At 31.8% G+C, this 22,417-nt stretch overlaps 1 protein-coding gene across 4 annotated transcripts in view; it reads left to right on the top strand.

Moving 5' to 3' along the window:
- Nucleotides 1–19,348, top strand: part of LOC143082700 (transmembrane protein 233-like) — a 34,801-nt gene extending 15,453 nt beyond the window's left edge. For 2 of the 4 annotated variants that reach the window (XM_076258512.1, XM_076258514.1), the window contains exons 2-4: nucleotides 16,898–17,013; nucleotides 17,862–17,972; nucleotides 18,865–19,348. In XM_076258512.1, coding sequence (XP_076114627.1) covers nucleotides 16,898–17,013; nucleotides 17,862–17,972; nucleotides 18,865–19,008 — 371 coding nt within the window. In that variant the 3' untranslated portion in view covers nucleotides 19,009–19,348. The other 2 variants (XM_076258513.1, XR_012980452.1) reach the window with 2 other exon arrangements.
- The last annotated feature ends 3,069 nt before the right edge of the window (nucleotides 19,349–22,417 follow it).

Below are 22,417 nucleotides of genomic sequence, written 5' to 3'. Positions count from 1 at the left end.
AAATATATAACGTTATCTTCAATTTCCATGCTAGATTGTTTACTGGCTTCACGATTCGACTTTCTTTTTCGCTTACTAGTGTAAAACAGTTCATACAAAAAAAAACAATGGCCTAATTTATATACAAAAGGAGAAGAAAAATTATCCAATAATTAAAAGAAATATAATTAGGTTAAGATCCAACAATGTAATTTTTTAGAAAACATGTATAAAAGTTCACGTCCTTTTCGCACCGCACATACACATGGATACTCTCATGAATGATTTTATTAAATTTGGAAAATGCCCGAGTCCGTTAGAATAAACAAAGGAAAATTTCCATTAAAAAGAAACAAAAAGAATTTTGCAAAGACAAAAAGAAATTGAAACTACAGCTGCATGCCATTTAATCTTCAATACAAGAACAGTTTGAAATAGAAAAAAGTCAAAATTACCGAAAAACTTATAGATTTAATTGTCAGACAAGAATTAAAAAATGTCTTGTGCAGTTTTGATAAAATTAAGATGGATCATATGAGCTTTACGCATGTTCTGTACATGTCAAATTCTAAATATGACAATATTACTCAGTATTCTACAGTAAATTTCCATGATGGAAAACCGATCTTTTTCAAAGGTGTTTGTATACAAAAATAAGAAGATGTGGTATCATTAGCAATGGAACAACTATCCACTTAAGTTCAAATGGAGTTAAGGTAAGTAATGATAGGCAACCTTAATACCTTCAACAAGAGAAAATCCATACCGTAAAACGGCTATAAATGGCCCCGGTTGATGATTATACGATGTTGTTTCTTAAAGACAAATTAATAACCATACTTTTGCTCGATTTGAATTACTTTTCAATCATAAAAGAAGGTACAATATCATAAAATCAATTTGAACAACTGTGGAATTTTAGTGACAACAACAGACATTTGACACATTCTATGTCTGCTAAGGTCCCTTTTTCTATATATCTATATGAAAGTTGCTGCCCTCATGAACATTATCAACGACTAAACTTTGAAAAACTAAATCCTAGGCAAACCTTAGCCTTGTTTAGCTCAACTTTTGGAATTTAGGGTCCTTAATGCTCTTCAACTTGTTTGGCTTTCTAACTATTTTGATTTGAGCGTCACTGATGAGTCTTATGAAGACGGAATGCGCGTCTGGCGTATAACATTATAATCCTGGTACCTTTTTACACTAGTAATAGTGTATTATGGGTAATAATGTTTTTTACTATTGTTTCGTTGCCGTCTTGTGGACGAACACCTGAAAGCTCCGTGTCATCATCAACCATAGTAATGGCTATATATCGGGTAATTCAAACAATCCGTTCTTCGCAACGAAACAACTATATGTTAATCTGAGCTTTGAACGAATACTTTATACCACGAACTATAAATGTGGTTTAAAAAAATTAAAAAAACTAAGCGAAATTGTTAATCCCGCTATGCATGAAAAATGTGTTGTATTTCAGTAAAACACACGTGTTCTCGGTTGATTGTAAATACGTAGCAGTCCATCAGGTAGTGATACTGATTAAGTGGATTGGTCAAAAACCCAGGTAAAAATAAATTGCCTCACACGTAAATAAACAATTACATGTGCGAGGACATAAGTATGCTAATTTATACATATCCATATAAGGTAGTGTTCCCGACCTGTGTATATCTGCATATGCATCACGCGGTAATGACACCGTGACAGACATTAACCCACTTAATACAAAAATAAGGAGATGTGGTTCAATTTACTTTAATCTAAAATAAAATGCATAATGCATAATGGTATACGTATATACGTTTATCTTTTTTGATATTTCAAGATATATTTTTTTGAAATGCACTACCCATTATAAATTTAAGGACGCCAAGTCTGTTAAATCTTAAATTCTTAGACACTAGAAAACAGTAATAAAATACCTGTTGTTTCTATTTCAAAGGGAAAAATCAAAATAGGACGGTTTCGTTATGCTTTGAAATTCTTCTATATAGCCTGATTCTTACAAACACTGGCGCGTATTTGCCGAAATAAGGAAGATTCAGTTACAAAAGTAAATACAATGTTTCTTATAGGTAGTTTACGTCTAAATGCAAAACGATTTTTTTAGAACATGTAGATATTGTTAGTCTTGTATGATTTTTCATTTTAGTTTCTTGTGTATAATTCGGAGTTTAATCTGACGTCCATTATCACTGTACTAGTATACATATTTTTGAAGGGGCCAGCTGAAGGACGCTTACGGGTGCGGGAGTTTCTCGCAACATTGAAGACCCATTGGTGTACTTCGGCTGTTGTCTGCTCTATGGTCGGGTTGTTGTCGCTTTGACACATTCCCCATTTCCTTTCTCAATTTTATTGTGATTTCTATACATATATAACTATTAGGATAACCAGAAAAGGTTAAACAGAAACTTGGGGGCAGATACAAGGTCAATTGTATTAAGTATTTGCATCCTTTGTTTGAATAATATTATATCCGTCCTTTTTTATGGTTTTATTATTTAATATTAAAATAACTCAACAAGCATCCTAACTTATATTTGTCAGGCTACAGATAATTTGAAAATTGACGCTCATAAACGGTTTTAAATATAATAATATATTTATTAATTAGCTTGTTTCAATTCTTTCGATGACTATTGTGGATATAATTGTATAAAGATCGAGATCGCATTTTAGTAACAAAAGCACGTAATTGTTTGTATATATCCTGTTGTGACTGTCGTTGAGGGAATGTGTTCGTTGTTGATCTGCAGTTTTCAGTTCTTTCCACTATTATTTTAATTATTTTGTGTTTCTCTTCGATGAATGTTCTTATGTATGTTTGTGCTATATTTCTGTCACAAAGTGTTATCGTTTAATTTTTGTTACATAAAGCGGGAGGTTTGGCTAACCATCAAACCATCATAATAACTAGTGCTGTTCAGCGTCAACGTTTTATATCAAAATATGTCATATATTTTTTTTTTTATTCAAACCTTCAAAAGTATTTTTGTTTTTCAACTTGACTGCCAATACTTCTGAAAAGCAAACTTTTGACGAACGGACGTTACAAATGTTACATGCATGGTTCAAAGTATTATAGGAATGGGGTATTTACCAATCTTAACTGTAGATCAAAATTGAGATATGTTGTTTTCACTTCTTCTAAAAGAAATCAACGAATTAGAGTTTATAATAATTAATGTATAGTTTTATCTACTTTTCTTATTCATTTAATAGGATTGTTTTTTTTGCTCTAAAAACAAAATCGTGCACATCAAGTTTTATTTTATTTTTAAAGTACTTCAAATGGAACTTGAATGGCCTAAAATAGAGAGATTATAAAACAGAAAACTATATCAATCAAATCATATAATCAAATCAAACGCTTACATCGACAATCCACGGTTCCAAATGTTACGGAATGGTGCACATTATGACATGAACTGCAGATTTAAAATCAGATCTTGTTTAATGCAAATACTTCGGTGTTGACATGAACATCAATAATGTGGTCAATTTTATAAATTTCCTGTTTAACTTTGTACTTGTTTGGGTTTATAAATATTTTGATATGAGCGTCACTGATGAGTCTTATGTAGACGAAACGCACGTCTGGCGTACTAAATTATAATTCTGGTACCTTTGATAACTATTTACACCACTGGGTCGATGCCACTGATGGTGGACGTTTCGTCCCCAAGGGTATCACCAGCCCAGTAGTCAATACTTCGGAGTTGACATGAATATCAACAATGTGGTCAATTTTATAAATTTCCTGTTTACAAAACTTTAAATTTTTCGAAATACTAAGGATTTTCTTATCCCAGGCATAAATTATCTTAGCCGTATTTGGCAAAACTTTTTGGAATTTGGGATATTTAATGCTCTCCAACTTTGTACTTGTTTGGGTTTATAAATATTTTGATATGAACGCCACTGATGAGTCTTATGTAGACGAAACGCGCGTCTGGCGAACTAAATTATAATCCTGGTACCTTTGATAACTATTAATGCGCTTTGTAAGTAAATGAATTACCGACTATACGTAATTGGTTTTTCTCGTTATTGAAGGTCGTACAGTTGCCTATTTTTGCTTAAATTCATTTCATTTGAACTCTGGTTGATAGTTGTCTCATTGACAATCATACCTTATCTCTTTTTTTCTATTTGCTATATAATGATGTTCAAATATCTCCCGGGATTCAATAATAATCAAACATCATTAAAACATACATATTCTGGACGATATCTTACTAACAAAAAATGGATAATGTACGTTCTGCGAAGTAGGTCGAGTGAAAATATCCGTTAACTAATTGTTGAAGCTAAAACAATTAAAGTATGGAAAGGTCAAGGTTATTTATAAAAAAAAATAAGGAAGTTGTTGTTGTTTTCCTACTTGAATATCATAGATTCAATTCAAGTTGATTGTCATACAATGGGTAAGTATATACTATTATTTAAGTATATTTTATTTCAGATTATTCAGTCTTAATCATGTTTATAATACACTGTAATTGAATTCTATTTATAAACAACTTAAAAAAAGAGGTTTATTCGTTTCACTTTCCTTTTCATGTTAACAGTTCATTACAGGTCGCAGAAATTGTTGATATCTTTATGAAGTTTAGTTGTGTCGGCCCGATGTATAGTACTGTAATTTACATATTTTCAATATAATTTCAGTTTCTTATCTACTGTCTATGAAATTGTACTGAAACAATTTTTTTTATTTCTTTGCTTATTTGACTTCTTTTGTTTTCACGCAACAACACAGTTATTTTACGTGGATTCATAAATATTTGGTTCATATCAGACACTCAATTTAGTTTATTCTAGTATCAAATCATTTGAACACTGAAAAATGTATGACATTATTATAAAACCTGACAAACATATCACAGTATACAGAACACCGACATACACATCACACTATTTAAGAGATAACTGTATTGTATTTGAAGCTTTAAGGACGTCCATCGGTAGTTTTACTGTCGCAAATTTAGTTTACCTGGCGACGCGGAGCGGATACAGGTAAACGGGTATTTGCGACAGTAAAACTACCGATGGACGTCCGAAAAGCTTCAAATACAATACAGTTATCTCTATTCTAATGCAAAACAAGTTCCTAATTAAATTTCAATCATAATTTCAGTGTAAAATCTTCATTAAAGAAAATTCCGCGAAAAGATGTTATCTTCTTTGGTCCCTACACTACGTGACGTCATAGGTATGCTTCCGCCGTCAAACATAAACACCGGGCTTTTTCTGGCTTCTGTGTCGCTTCAGAATGTAATAAAATTTGATAAAAAGAAGTTTTTTAGGCGCAACAAGTGAGATTTTTGTTTATTATTGTAGAAATAACATGTCAATACATTCCGAAATTCAAAATGTCGGCTTCCTTAGTTACAGACAAGGAGATAGAGAATTTTGCTTGCTGTAATCCAATCAAAACAATTGTTACAAAATACTTGCATTAGAATAGAACACTGACATACTAATCACATTATTAGAACGCGTCGGATTATTAGAACCACGACAAACACATCATATTATTGGAATAACGACATACGCATCACATTATTAAATTGTTGTATTGTTCTTTTATATATTAACATTGCATCGTAAGCCTATCTGGCTGGCTGTAATGTAATATTGTATTGATATGTATCTATTGTATATATACAGGTTGCACTATAATAAATCATTCATTCATTCATATACATAAACAAATGTCAAATATAATCTACATGGTTTAACTCTATTCTTCATGTAGTCCCTTACGCGAAGATACCAATAATTGTTTTATTTTCTCTGTCTTCTTTCTGTCATTTGATTAAGTGTCAACGTTTTGATTTTTAACATTTTTTTGATTAAGATATGAAAAGGATTGAGCAACAGGCACAACCTATAAAAGCTCTCTCCATATTACATGTACAAGGTATAATTCAATTATAACAACTGTATTTAAAATAATGCAATATAGTGGAACATGCATGCGACTTATGAGCACACACGAGCAAATATATGTTTACAGTGTTACTTACTAAATGCCAAGTATATGTAAGTATATAGGCAATAACTCATCATTTATTCAAGAACCTTGAAACATGCAAATATCCTTTATAAGTCATTAGATATATATATATGTGGCTTGAAAGAGACACTAAGCTTGCTTAGTGGACACAATGAATTAATGTTTAAGTGGAGGAGAAAAAAATAAAAATAAAACTAAATGAAACAAAAAATAAGTAACTTTCAAACAAAACGTTGGGTGTCACTGATATATTTCTGAACAGATTTAAAAATAGCAATATTCATATCATATGAAAATAATCTGTTTCCAAAAAGTAATAATTCAATATTTATATCAACATTATCAGGAGTTAATGAAATCAAGAAGGATCTGTCGATCCTGTCGAACATCATTGTACTTATGGCAAATAAAAAACAATGTTTGTTATCCTCAACAGGGTTATTACAGTTTGCACAAAAAGTGTTCTTGGATAAGAACTGATTAAACAAATGAGATTTTAGGTTGCTAGCATTATTTCTGAGTTGACATTGACTTTTATCTTACCTCCTATACATTTCTAGGAATGTAATTGGTTAAAAGCGATCTCGTGGAAACCGTGTATATTTGATATTTGGTTAGTAGGGAGGCGGGGCTTATTTCATACACAGTTAGTAGTAGAGTTACGTCCCTTTATATTCCATATAAGGTAGTAGGGAGGCGGGGCTTATTTCATAAACGGTTAGTAGTGATGTTACGTCCCTTTAGAAAAAAAAAACAGTACTGAGAAAAAAATCTTAAAGGTTTCAACAGACGAAGAAATTGATGATTAAGATTGAAATAAATTCATAAAACACATCTAAATCTAACAAGTTGTCATTGTTGGCATCTGCTTTTGTAGAATCAATGGAGTAGTTTCTTAATAATGTTAATGCTAACTGTATTGAAGACTTGCTCATTTTGACAGGTCACTGGTCTAAATTTCACATGTTAGGATAGTCGGTAAGATAAATTCATTACATAGTGTGCTAGTGACGTAATCCGGTATATATGGGGTCAGTAAATTCCATAAGGGGCTTCGAGCTTCGCCGCTCTCACCGCATATGGAATTTACCGACCCCATATATACCGTATAAGGTCACTAGCACACTATGTAACTAATAATATTAAGTTTTCTTATCCCATAGTTGAATGGTTTAAATATATTATCAGTCCTATAAAACTTTTCCAGTCCACTTCTAAATATACCCAAACTTTGGGATTTTTTGTAAACTCAAAGGAAGACTATTCCAAAGTCTTATAGTGGAAGGAATGAAACTATTAAAATAAGAGCTATTTCTAGCAAGAGGCGGATGAAAAGTGTTATTTTCATTCCTCAAAGTATAAGGAGTTTGTATGGGAAGATATGGCTGGACGAACTCATATAAGTATGCAGGTGTCATCCCATTTAATATTTTATAGAATAGTATAAGCTTATGTTTATTACGTCTATTCTCCAGAGTTTTTAAACCTAATTCAATATAAAGTTTTGTCTAGAGGAATTACGCCGTAAACCTGTAATATTCCCAGCGGCTTCTATCTGAATATTTTCAAGAAACTCAGACTCGTGCTGTGAGCCCCATAAAACATCACCATTCTCTTATATAGGTCTAATAAAAGCATAATAAATACGTCTAAGTTTACTCCTATCTAATAAATGTTTAACTTGACGAAGCACAGATAGTCGAGATCATGCTTTTTTATAAATAATATCAATATGTGAGTTCCATGAAGCTGATGACTGAAATGTTATCCCAAGATGACAGTGAATATTTATTTTCTCAACATCTTCCCCATTTATCCCCAAAAATACAGGTGGGTGCTCCCTTTCCCTTCTAGTAAATACAATATTTTTAGTTTTCGTAGAGTTAAATTGAACAGCCCATGATTTTGCCCAATTTGAGGGACGTTGGCACTCTGTGGTAGATTAATACATGCTTCTTATTTGTAAGAACCATAGGTAAAAACTTGTTTAAGAATCAAATCATCTGGTTTCAAAATTACATGTATTGTTATTTGAATGGTCTTGAATATCAACATCACACATACAAAATAAGATTCAACAAGCAGTAGCTGGAAAATTGATATCAACTGGTTTCTTTCAATTTAGAAATAAGAACTATAGTTTCTTTTAAGTTATTAAAGTCATATGGAACGAGTTTCCTGAATTTTTAATGTTATCGAAACTATTAATTCATGCATGCATATATACAAAACTAAGTCTTGTATGCATGGGGTCTTAGTATTAAACTAATCATATGATAGATTTTAACGAGTCGTTAAAAATTAATCACATGAATAGTAAATACAATGGTTAAATTTTGTTGTTCAATTTAATTCAAACATTGTATAAACTACTCATTGTGTTAGTTTTTAATCAAATGATTTAGTTTAGGTAGTTAGCAAGTGCTTCTCACATGCATTGTAAATCAGAGCCATTTATAACTCACCTTTCTGCTTTGAATAATAACATATTTCTTTTAACCAGTTTTTTGGTGCCAATAATTATTAAATAAATATTTTATAACATGTTCATATTTTTTTGATGAAAATATACTCATATTTTAGATTTGTTTCCAGTTCAAAATAAAATGTGCTTGAATGAAAAAAATAATTTCAACAAATGCAGAGTGTAATATATGCGCCTGTTTACCATGAAAATGGTTTAGGGTACAAGTTTGTATTTATGATACATCTATAGCATATTGTCGACAAATAATATTTCTTACAAGGGTTATTAGCTTATCAACTTTAGAGTTTGATGCCGGGGTTTACCGGACCATGACATTGACAAACAGTAATAAATAATAAAAAGAGCATGTGGAAAACGTGAAAGAAAAGGAAATTAAAAGAGCATTGACATGTGTAGTGATATTTTCCATGGGTTTCCATTTGTTAATTCATATATTTACAGTTTTTAAATTATGTGTGGTGATGAATTTGTTATTTAAAATACGTATTGCAATCCAAATATTCTGTGAAAAGGTTGAAGTGTGTCCATATAACGATGTCTTCTTTTCAAAGTGAATACAACAATGATCTATTGTTATTTAAACAAGATTTAATGTCAAAGTAAGATAGTTTTTAAGTGGAAAATAGTTGTTGAAAAAAATGTTTATACTAGGTAGTACCATTCTTTAAGATGCAAACAAATACTATAAAAAGGGTTATATAAACAAGTGATCCTTTAAGTTGTAAGAAAATTACAGACGACGAAAAAACGACGACGACGGACGACGAAAGATGATGGAAACCAAGTAATGACAAGAGTTTACACTGACTCTTTCGACCAAGTGAAAAAAAATCTTATTTTACTATTTGATCAATTTGGATAAAACGTATTTTAACATGAACTTTTACAACAACTCAAAAGGGGTCATCATAAAAAAAGATATCTGTTTCAAAATACAGTTTGCTAAACATTTTTTGATTCGAGCGTCACTGATGAGTCTTATGTAGACGAAACGCGCGTCTGGCGTAAATATAAAATTTTAATCCTGGTATCTATGATGAGTGTATTCGATCAAAACTCACAATAAATGAACATTTCACAAAGATCTTGTCAAAATACATCTAAAACTACTGGTGTATAGCATCATAATCGGACTTTGCTATTTGCCGTATTGTGATCGTTGAAACTTTAATATTCAAAATTAAATGTGTACAACATGTACAAGGTGTATATCCCTGTTTTATTAGATAATATCAATCCATGGCGTTAAAACACGAAAGTCACGGAAAAAACATTAGAATGTTAACATATTTTCCTTTCAAGTGAAATTATGTTAGCATATATATTACACCACAAGTTTTTTTGTCCACTTCCTCTTCTTGTAAACGGGCTTGACGTATACATGTTGGAATAATGAGTAAATATTTTTCTAATATTTAATTAGCAGTGATATAACTGGTAAGTGAATTATTATACATCACCAGTTTTCTCCTTACTTCATACAACAAAGTTGATGTGACACAGGGAAACTGGTAAACTGGTAAAATTTCGACTTGAGCAAGATAATTTTAAGAAGAAACATTTTATTGTCATACGGTTAAATATACCATTACCCCATTTTATATTACCAACTATTATTTTTTTCTCTAAATGACCAATATTGCTTAATCTGTTTTACAAAGGGTTTTCTTATCCTAGACATAGATTACATTAGACGTATTTGGCACAACTTCTCGGAATTTTAGGTTCTCAATGATCTATAACTTTGTACTTGTTTTGGCTTTCCAACTATTTTGATCTGATCGTCACTGATTATTCTTGTGTAGACGAAACGCGCGTCTTGTGTATCAAATTATAAGCCTGGTACCTTTGATAACTATTTGAATAAAATTAACAAGATGGTTTGGATATTTTGCAATATTTTATACGCATAATTCACATACGTGTCCGTTTCAATCGCAAACATTCTATAGTAACTCACTGGAATCCGTAAATATCTCGTGGCATATCGCAGCAATTTGCAAACACTGTTTTAAGAATTCATGAACTAGAATAAAACATTAAGACATGTGATAAATCTTTTTACGATTATCGGAAATAACTCGTAATAATCTTCTCATAAGCGATTCGCAACAATACATGCCTATCTGTAAACTACTCGTGCTACGTAAATGTCTCGTCACAATCTTTCTCAACGATTTGGTGTGGTTATTTTACGATTTGTTAACGGATTATTTATGGAATATTACAAGTGTTTATGTGCTGCTTACGATTACATTATGGTTGTGTAACAATGTGTTTACGGATTGCTAACGAGTGATAATTAAATTGGGAAAGGAAATGGGGAATGCGACCATTTTACGTCAATATTAAATACTTAACGATTCGATACTAATTCTGTATTTATTCTCATTTATTACAGATGGGTGCAGTCCTAACCTGTACAGCAAGTTAACTTGATAACCAGTCATTTGGACTGGTCAAAGTTAACCTGTGACCAAATTTAGGACTGCCTGACCAGTCCTAGGACCGAAATCTAGTTAACTTGAAAAGCGGACTTGGTCCTAGGACTGTTTATATGTCTGCCAAAAAGTTGACTTCGAAACAGGTCCGCTATTGATATAAGTTAACTTCGAACCAGTCCTGCCGTAAAGTTAACATAAGTTAACTTCGAAACCAGTCCTGCCATAAAGTTAACATAAGTTAACTTCGAGACCAGTCCTGCCACAAAGTTAACTTTTGCTTTGACCTGTTCCCAAGTTAACTTTTGACTGATCTGCTCAACACTAAGTTAACTTGTAACCAGGACCGCTCTACATCAATTTTTTAAAAATATTTTTTAATATCTGTTTCGTAGTATAAACATCGAAAATAAAGTAGAACTAATACTTCCGTTATATAAACAGGATTTAATACAAATATTTGAAAATAATGATCGCATAAAACGTTGCTTGAAACACAAGTTTATCTGTGATCTGCCAATCTATAAATTAAAAAACGATCTTGGTTACAATGATAACGGGCACTGAATATATATTCCAATACCTATCAAATTCAACCATATTTGCACTTTATTTATATGTATATCTATGAAAAGACGTATTTTAGAGGAAAGCATCATTTTAACACATGACTACAAATTTTTGTTCGCATAAATTTAGGGTGCCATCATGTCCTCCTTTTATTCAAAATATTGATGCATAAAAAAATTTAGTTACGTTTTGATACCTCATACTGACTTGTACAACAAAATTATTTGACCGCGTTGACCAAAACTGACCATGTGTGCACTTTTATTTATAAATCTATATACCTGCATAGTAAATCAGCCATATTTATTCAAATTTTTGTTCGCATAAATTTAAGGTACCAGCATGTCCTCCTTTTATTCAAAACGTAACAAAATTTCAGTAGTTTTGATACCTCATACTGACTTGTACAACAAAATTATTTGACTGCATCAACTAAAACTGACCATATGTGCACTTTAATTTGTAAATCTATATACCAGCATAGTAAATCAGCCATATTTGTTATGTCAGGATTCAATGTATATTACAATGGACAGCACTATTGCTATACAATAACAACAATGTTTTGTTTGCATAAATTTAGGGTGCCAGCATATGTCCTCCTTTTATTCAAAATATTGATACGTCACAACTTCCGTTATATAAACTTCAGTAGTTTTGATACCTCTTGCGGATTTGTGCAACAAAATTATTTGACCGTGTTGACCAAAACTGACCATGTGTGCACTTTTTTTTATAAATCCATATACCCGCATAGTAAATCAGTCATATTTTTTCAAATTTTTGTTCGCATAAATTTAGGGTACCAGCATGTCCTCCTTTTATTCAAAATTTTGATACGTAACAAAATTTCAGTAGTTTTGATACCTCATACTGACTTGTACAACAAAATTATTTGACTGCATCAACTAAAACTGACCATATATGCACTTTAATTTGTAAATCTATATACCAGCATAGTAAATCAGCCATATTTGTTATGTCAGGATTTAATTTATATTACAATGGTCAGCAATATTGCTATACAATAACAACAATTTTTTGTTTGCATAAATTTAGGGTACCAGCATATGTCTTCCTTTTATTCAAAATATTGATACGTAACAAAATTTCAGTAGTTTTGATACCTCATGCTGACTTGTCCAGCAAAATTATTTGACCGCATCAACTTAAACTGACCATATGTGTACTTTAATTTGTAAATCTATATACCAGCATAGTAAATCAGCCATATTTTTATATCAGGATTCAATGTATGATACAATGGACAGCAATATTGCAATACAATAACAACAAATTTGTGTTCGCATAAATTTAGGGTGCCAGCATGTCCTCCTTTAATTCAAAATATTAATACGTAACAAAATTTCAGTAGTTTTGATACCTCATGCTGACCATGCTGACTTGTACAACAAAATTATTTGACCGCATCAACTAAAACTGACCATATGTACACTTTAATTTGTAAAGTTATATACCTGTATAGTAAATCAGCCATATTTGTTGTGTTAGGATTCAATGTACAATACAATGGACAGCAATATTGCAATACAATAACAACAAATTTGTGTTCGCATACATTTAGGGTGCTAGAATGTCCTCCTTTTATTCAAAATATTGATACGTATAAAAATTACAGTGTTTTGATACCTCAAGCTGACTTGTACAACAAAATATTTTGAGCGCTTCCACCAAAACTGACCATATGTGCACTTAAATTTGTAAATCTATATACCATATATACCCGCATAGTAATTCAGCCATATTTTTTATGTCAGGATTCAATGTATAATACAATGGATTGCAATATTGCAATACAATAACCAGCTGATAACAACAAATTTTTGTTTCGCATAAATTTAGGGTGCCAGCATGTCCTCCTTATATTCAAAATATTGATACGTAACAAAATTTCAATAGTTTTGATACCTCATGCTGACTTGTACAATGAAATAATTTGACCACATTGTCACCAAGACAAAAACTGACCATATGTGCACTCTAATTTGTAAATCTATATGCCAGCGTAGTAAATCAGCCATATTTTTTTATGTCAGGATTCAATGTATAATACAATGGACAGCTATATTGCAATACAATAACAACATGAACAACAAATTTTTGTTTGCATAAATTTAGGGTGCCAGCATGTCCTCCTTTTATTCAAAATATTGATACGTAACAACATTTTAGTAGTTTTGATACCTCATGCTGACTTGTACAACAAAATGATTTGACCGCATTGACAAAAACTGACCATACATGTATGTGCACTTTAATTTGTAAATCTATATACCATGTATACCCGCATAGTAAATAAGCCATATTTTTTATGCCAGGATTCAATGTATAATACAATGGACAGTAATATTGCAATATAATAACAACAAATTTTTGTTCGCATTAATTTTGGATGTCAGCATGTCCTCCTTTTATTCAAAATATTGATACGTAACAAAATTTCAGTAGATTTGATACCTCAAGCTGACTTATACAACAAAATTATTTGACTGCATCGATCAAAAACTGACCTGCATATGTGCACTTTAATTTAAAAATCTATATATATCCGCATAGTAAATCAGCCATATTTTTGATGTCTGGATTCAATGTATAAAATAAATGACCGCTGTTGGGATGGCGCCTAATTATGTCTTCTCCTGGCACTCCTGTGAACATGTTAGTAGGACGGCAAATGTAAGTAATAAGGAAAACAATTAATGCAACTTTTTTCCGCATACATTGAGAATGTCAGCGTTTCATCTCTGTATTCATAATATTGAACAGTCACTAGGGTGTGTAAAACGAAACTATTAGGCCGCATCATCCAAGTACATGTACCAACACTGACATGTCTGAATTCATTTGTGATTTTTAATAAAAAATGTATTTGAGGTTCTCTTCTGGTAATAGTATACTGTTAATCTATTATGTCGGTTGATTGATTTTGTTTGTAGTTAAACGTCAAGTGACAACTATTTCATTCATGTGCACAAATCTCTCGACAAATCTGACGAATTTGACGAGATTGTTGGTAGTTGTACCACATCGTACATATCCGGACACTGTACAACTGTACAATTTTCGTTAGAATATTCTGCGGAAAAAGAATAGTAAATCCAATCCAAATAAGTAGAATAACAATGAAATATCCATGCATGTATAAATGCGTAAAGTAAAAATTATGAAGGGACAGGTAAAAAACGGGGAACGAAGTAACGTCGACAAAGATGTTGATATCCCATGATATACGAATGTTGTTCCGATGCGTTGGATAACCCTAATTTCTATCCGCCTTCTAATTAAAAAAATATGATAGCTCTATGTAATTGACTAGCCTAATGTTTATAAAAATATATAAAAATAAAAAAAGAAAGAATTGTGTTGTTATTAATAATGTCTAGTAGAGTATAGCGAGTAAAGAAATTTGCTATCAGAGGCCTTCTTGGGAAGAACAATGCGAATGTTGTTTATACATATTTTAATAAAGCTCAAGTCTGATATGAAAAATCGCAAAAACGATAACATTTCATAAGCAGACATGTCCCCAGGTCTGGTCAATAGCAGACTTGTCCACAGGTCTGGTCAGAAGCAGACCTGTCCACAGGTCTGGTCAGAAGCAGACCTGTCCACAGGTCTGGTCAGGAGCAGACCTGTCCACAGGTCTGGTCTGGGGCAGACCTGTCCTCAGGACTGGTCAAAAGCAGACTTGTCCACAGGTCTGGTCTGGAACAGACCCGTCGATAGGTCTGCAGCAGTCATAAAAAAGCGGACCGTAGGTCTGGTCCACCGTAGACGAAGTTAACTTGCTGGTCTGCTTAAAAATTCTCAAGTTAACTTAAAAAGCAGTCAACAAGTTAACTCTAAGTTAACCTTTGTCAAGGTTAGGACCGCACCCATCTGTAGTTTACCTTTTGGGGAAATGTATATCACCTGTAAAGTCGTAGATATTCTGAACAACATGTTAACAGGTCATAACCAGCATTCTTTCGCTTTAATGAATAGAAACACGCCGTAATTTACTTATAACAGTCGGTAAAATGCCCGAAAGGAGCTTCCAGCTATCAATGACAACTCGTTACTCTTTGTTGAATTTTCCAGTTAACACATCGTAATAACTCGTTATTATCACGTAATAAACCGAATACAGATCTTCTCAAATCAATAACTAAAGTTACAAAATCGTTAAGATTAGTTAACTAAGGCGATTCGTAAAACCTCTTTAGAAACCTCCGTGTATTATGCAGGGGGAGGGGCAAAAGTGACCATACATTTACTGATATGGGCTAGTTTGCTTTTGCCTAACAGTTTTAACCGTGTGAAGTTAGACAGTTTAAATGAAACCTCTAGACTTACCGACGTTAAAATCTATATTCGAATATACAAACAAAAAATAAAAGAATGAGTTAATGTATCTTTCAAATGTCAATGATACTATATCCTTCCTCAATTGATAGATTTATCAAATATCAAAATAACTCAACAAGTTTTGAAATTAAATTGAAGCTTACGTTATTTCTTTGCGAAATGCAGCAATCTCTTACATGTTAGCTGCTGTCGAAGTTTTGAGATAAAACTTTCAAATTCAGTCAATTTGTAAAATTACTTTATTACATAATCAATGTGTGGTAAAATAAGTCGCATGTGTCTTTATTTAATGGTGCATTTTCTTATACCCTATTGTAATCACGATGCCACTCACAAGTAATAACGTTTTAAAGTACTTAAATAGGAGAACCGTGATAGTCAACAATAGGGAAGCCGGAATATAACATATATGTGTGACTTCGAAATGAAGAATAGCAATAAAAGCCTTGTTCTTTTGCTTTTGTGTGTGCATGTACTGATTTAGTGTCATTGATGGTGACCCCATAACTTTTAGTTTTCTTTTATAAACAATTCAGTAGACTTTTAGTTGAAACATTTCCAAACCTTTAAATAAACTCATGGTTACAACTATGGGAATAAAATTGGTTTTACGGGTTTTTGTTTTTTATCTCAGGAATATATTACCTTAACTGTATTTGGCAAAACCTTTAGGATTTTTTGTTTCAATGCTCTTTAACTTGGAACTTGTGTTTGGTATTTGATGAACTTAATGAAATTTGACAATAAAAATTCTCCAAATTAAGCTCGAGAAAATAAAATCGAGCTGCATTATGAAATAAACATGGTTCAAGGTTGGAAGAATTTGTCGAATATTGACTTGAATAGCATATCAAAGTTAAAATTTATGTTTTTATCTTATTTCTAAAGAATACTACAAACGCGAAATTACAAGCATATTCAGGTTTTGGTTCATTTTAATGACATTCTTTGCTTCTAGTGAAAATTCAACATGTATCTGCCTGTTTAATACCTATGCATTGTTTTATCATTTCATAGCTCAGATACACAACGACAGACATATTCTAGTGAATGCAGACGAATTGCAACATACTGACCGCTATATTTCACCCGAGAGTCAGTATTATAGAAATCAAATTCAAACTGGAAGGAAGGTAATTTAAAGTTGTTAAAGCTCGTTACTGATGAGTTTTTTGTAGACGATACGCGCGTCTGGCGCAAATACAAAATTTGAATCCTGGTTTATTTCCACGTCATTTGGTTTCTGTGGATAGGCTTATTCGAAATCATATTACATTTCCTTATTTTATGACACCCTTTTGTGTATTCTTTTACTAGAAAAAAAATTTAAGAAGACAGGCAAAAGATAACAAAGTGAGGTGTAAACTCAACAGTCGAAAACAACATGTCAAAAAATGAGAGAAAAAACAAACTGAGAAACAATGTAACATTAAACACAACATGTCAAAAAATGAGAGAATAAAACAAACTGACAAACTATGGTACACCAAACACAGTTGAGCAGTGGTGTTAAAATAAATCCAAAGATCTCAATAATTATTTGTTAGTAATCCGTTGAAATCTCGTTGAAATCTCGGGGAGGGGAGTCGCTTACCTTTTAATGAGAAGTAGGGATGAGCCGCTGGAATATATCTCTTCTTTCGGCTTGACGCAATATAATGAGATAGTGATATCAAGATGAAATATATGACAAAGTTGATTATTGAATCGTAAGTTTCTGAAACTAATGAGATTTCAAATTCTCCATTGATAAGATTTAAACCGAAGTCGTAAATGCATAAAATGTTTGTCAAATATGTTCATGTTTTGGCATAAGCATGTACGCTATTGGTATATGTTTGCTTAAAAATAAAATTGGGTTTATTTTTGTTATTCGATATATATGAAAAAAGGTAAAATCAGAAAAATACGCTCAGCATTACGTTAAGGTCTGAATCCCAACGGAGAACAATCATTTTAAATCAATATTCACTTTTTTCAGATTGAAAGGGGACATGAATCAGAACCTAGTGACTATATGTGTTCTGCAATTATGGCATGCCTTTGTTGTTGCTGGCCGTCAGGGTTGATTGCTATGTATTTCGCAAGTAGTGTAAGTGTTTTGTTATTAAAACAAAGTTTCAATCAAAAAGACCACGGTTTATATATTATATTATTGTACAAAACAATAACAGTAAATGTCTATAATCCATGTCAAAAGAAGTATATGTTATGCTAGTATGCTATGAGAAAATTGAATGGAGATATTTTTTAAACGTTAAGTGTCATAACAATTGATAGCTTGTTATATCTATTAATTGAAGCCTTTATTCATAACAAAATTGAAAACAACACGTTCCATTACTTCTTGCGTCCGAAGCGCTTTTCTTGATATACCTTCATCAGGAACGGTCAAAGCCAAACATTTGAAATCCGAATATGTATAAGTACCGAAAACGTTGAAGAGCTATATGTCAAAAATACCTAAAACATAAATGACAGTAAGTTCTAGAATGACTATTTGTGTGCTAATGTGATTATAGGTGCTGTTTCATTTAGTTGCAACACCACCATGAAGAACTGTTCCGTCAAAAAATTAGTTTGCAAAGTTTATGTACCCTTAGCATTTATTATTATTATATAAACTATTTTGTTTATTAGTGAAGGATTTACATATTCATAAATGATTCAAACAAATGATCAAAAAGCACTCCTAACCAAACTGACTACATCTTAAATTTTTAACTTAGAATACGGATACTTGCAGACTTCAAATTGACTTCATACAGCAAAGTCGAATTTGCGTTTAGAATATCTTTGTAGTGTTTTTTTTTTATTCAATAGTAGAATTCTTTTTTTTTCTTTGGGACAAAAAAAATAATAAAAACCTATCATTCTTTATATTTTTTTTTTTTAAATTTGTGCATTCCCTCATTTGTTTACACAAGGTTTTATTGTTATATGATCCTTCATAGTAATCACAATGGTACATTTTTATCTAACAGGCAAATGATGCGAAAGCAAAGGGAGATTTCGAAGAAGCCAGAAAGAAAAATAGTCTTGCACGAGCCATGATTATTGCCTCAGTTATATTCGGAATAATTATAGTTGGTGCTATCGTCGCCATACGTGTTTATAAAACGCAATAACAATTATTGGGGTCAATAAATCATTCTTATATAAACTTTACAAAACAATCTACGTATTAGTATTATGTTCTAACAATTGCTTTAATTAGTATTTCTATTCTGAAATATGTCAAACAGTCAGACGAATGAAGAGGTTGGTGAAATTACGAAGACTGTCGACAAAAAAATCGTTTGGCATTACTAAGACCTACTAGTATTTGTTTCAGTTATTTTCCTTATATCTGTTTCTATTACATTGGTACTTTTATATCTAAGTCATTAACATGCATTGTTGTTACAGAAGATTATTTCCTTGCTAACGTTGTAATATATCTATATAAAATAAAACAACATAATTGTACTCTGCATTTGATTTTTGAAAATTTTAATCACAGATATACAAATGCAAACCTTTACATTAAAATCAATTTTAATATTTTGATACAAGTGAATAGTCTATCGCCTTGAATTATTTTACACGACACGACCTCAGATATAAAAATAATAAATAAGTGGATAACTTTCTTGTTGGTTTAAGGCAAGTATAAAACTCACGGAAATAGATATAGGTTGATTTTGGACAGTTAAGACCTCACAATCTATGTTGTTTTTCGGACGAATCGATGGAAATGTTAAACTGTTGAAAATGTTTCAAGTATCTATATATATACCCACTATTTCAATGTAACCGCTTAATTTCAAATAAGGACAAACAAGAGTCGTGTTCGTCTTACAACGAAGAACAATTTCTGGTGTGTCAAACAAATCATAATCTTGGATAGTTTTGATAGATTTAAGTTTAACATCGCCCTATATCAAATTCAGGACGAGAACGCATTCATAATAAATACACAGTGCAACATATTTTCAGTAGGGCGACTGGTTGGAAATAAGAACCGTCATTAACTAGTTAGGGTATGTTGGATAAGGTAGACATTTCGTAGCGTTACAGGCCATATTACTATTCTTCAGGAATTCAGTTTTAAGTTCCCATCGGTTTTTGACTCCTGACATCTATGAGAACAGCATAAACGTTCACTTATTGTTGACTTAAAACCAATCGAAATGTGCAACAGTCAAGGCAGGCTATTTTGAAAATAAGGAAATTATTCTTATTTCCTCACTTCAATATCAAAAAACCAATTCAATAGAATATGTAATATGGGTAATTCATATTCAGTGTATTCATTATAACATAGTTCAGACTTTACCAATTGAATTATAATGATACACACTTTACAATTGGCCTGTGTTATTCTTGTATGTTTTTTTTAATTATAGTTCATTCATATGTTTTGCAGTTTAGTGTGACGTCCATTTTTACTGAACTAGTAAACATTTTTTTAAAGGACAGCTGAGGACCACTTCCGGGTGTGGGATTTTCTCGCTGCGTTGAAGACCCATTGGTAGCCTTCGTCTGTTTTCTGCTCGTTGGTCGGGTTGTTATCTCTTTGACATCTCATTTCCATTCTCAATTTTATTTCCTGTTTAAAGAGCATTAAAGAATGCATAGATAGCAATGGTTTAGAAATAATAGTCAACAAATGAAACGATGCACTAGTTTGAACTAAAATTATAATTAGATATTACCAAAAAAGGAAAAACTGTTAACTTATGATATGAAAAGCATTCATTTGCAAAGCAAATGCATATCATTAAAAGAATCTGAAAAAAACCCCGGAAAGTTAGAAAATATCGAGTTATTTAACACTGGTGTCAAATTTATTTTGCGGAAAATGATGACAAAAATCTACACTTTATTTCGGAAACGAGAATTAAGTGTTCAAATATCTGCAAAAGCATTCAATATTTTAAGCAGAACAAGTTCAAATTTATTGTTCTAAGTTCTAATTTCGATTATGACAAAAAAAAACAACTGACAATGCCATAGATATAAAAACAACAGAAAAACAGAAAAAACCATTGGTACATAAGACACAACAGCTAGAGAAAACTAAAGACAAAGCAACACAAACCCCATCGTAAACTAGGGTGATCTCAGATGCTACAAAATGGTAAGAAGATCCTGCTCCACATGTGCACCTGTCGTGTTGCTCGTGTTATTACGTTACTACAAATCCGTAAATTGTCTTATTCGGTAGGCAACATTCGTGGAAAGGGAACAGGGTTGTAGTTACATCATTAGGAACATACCCGATATCATCAAGGACGTGAAAACCCATACTGGCATATTAAAAACATTTTTATTAGGTTGTTGTATTCTGCATGTAAAATATACTATATCCTTTCTCTTCATTAAGTTTAATTATCAAATACAAAAAATGAAGCCGATGTCATGTCTATGTGAAATACAACAATCATTCATACAAATGACATGTTTACCGACAAAAAATGACAGGTAGAAATAGTCCATGAAAAACAAAAACAAATAAAGAGAGGTTGCATAGTCATGTAGATGTATATTAGACAATCTAGTTATGAAATAGCTGGATTCACATGGTGTAAGTGATTGTTGACGATGTAAATAAATTAAAAAAAAATGAAATGAAAAAAAAACACGTCTCAATTTAATTTTTAAGGTATGTTTTTTTAACTGGTTTAAAAAAAAACCAGTTTGAAAATTTGTATCCATCCTTCTCGTTAATTCCTATAGTTTAACAAATGCAGCTTCAGGTCAGGGACATTTCGAAGAAGCTATAGAGAAGAATAGCACGATTGTTACTAACTATTGCATATGTTGTTTTTGTAATAAGCGCTGCAACTTTTATGGCAGTTATATATTCACAGCAATAACATACAGTGTTTTCTTACATTTTTTTTATTGTTCCCACTTCTTCTCAGCCGGAACCTACAATTTCTTTATATAAGTTTCAGCTTTCACGCTACATATATATGTGCCATTACCTATTGCACTTGTTGATATCACTCGTCACCCCTCGTTTTCTGATATTTGATTCAATTAACAGACATTCATTTCTATAAAAATGTATAATTTGGATTCATCTTCTATGCTAAACAATGCACAGTTTCTGAGTGGTTTGAAATGAAGTTTGAGATCTACTTCAACCTAATTCAATGTCGTCATGTTATTCATTTTGGTTTAACAATAAATCAAAACAAAAAGACAATTAAAAAAAATCTAAATAACATTGCTCAGTTTTGGTTTACAAGAAATGTGTTCTTAATAGTCAGTTGTATTATATATGTTTATATGGTATTTTGAATAATACAAACCCGAACCCGAACTCCACAAGAAACAAAGGTTCATCTCAGGGTGCTTCGGAAACTGCTGAACATGTCACAACACACCTGTTGATAAGTCTTTATCGCTAGAAAGTAACAAAAATACACTTCAAGGTCGGAAAAAGGGATTATTTGCGGTTACTACTTTTGAACATGTCCGTCGTCATCTGTGAAATAATTATCAAACGGTTAATCAACTCGTGACAGCGTCCGTAAAACTTACGAA

This window comes from Mytilus galloprovincialis, chromosome 7 (genome assembly GCF_965363235.1).
Source record: "Mytilus galloprovincialis chromosome 7, xbMytGall1.hap1.1, whole genome shotgun sequence".
Classification (NCBI taxonomy): Eukaryota; Metazoa; Mollusca; class Bivalvia; order Mytilida; family Mytilidae; genus Mytilus; species Mytilus galloprovincialis.
This window is presented reverse-complemented; position numbering and strand designations above follow the sequence as displayed.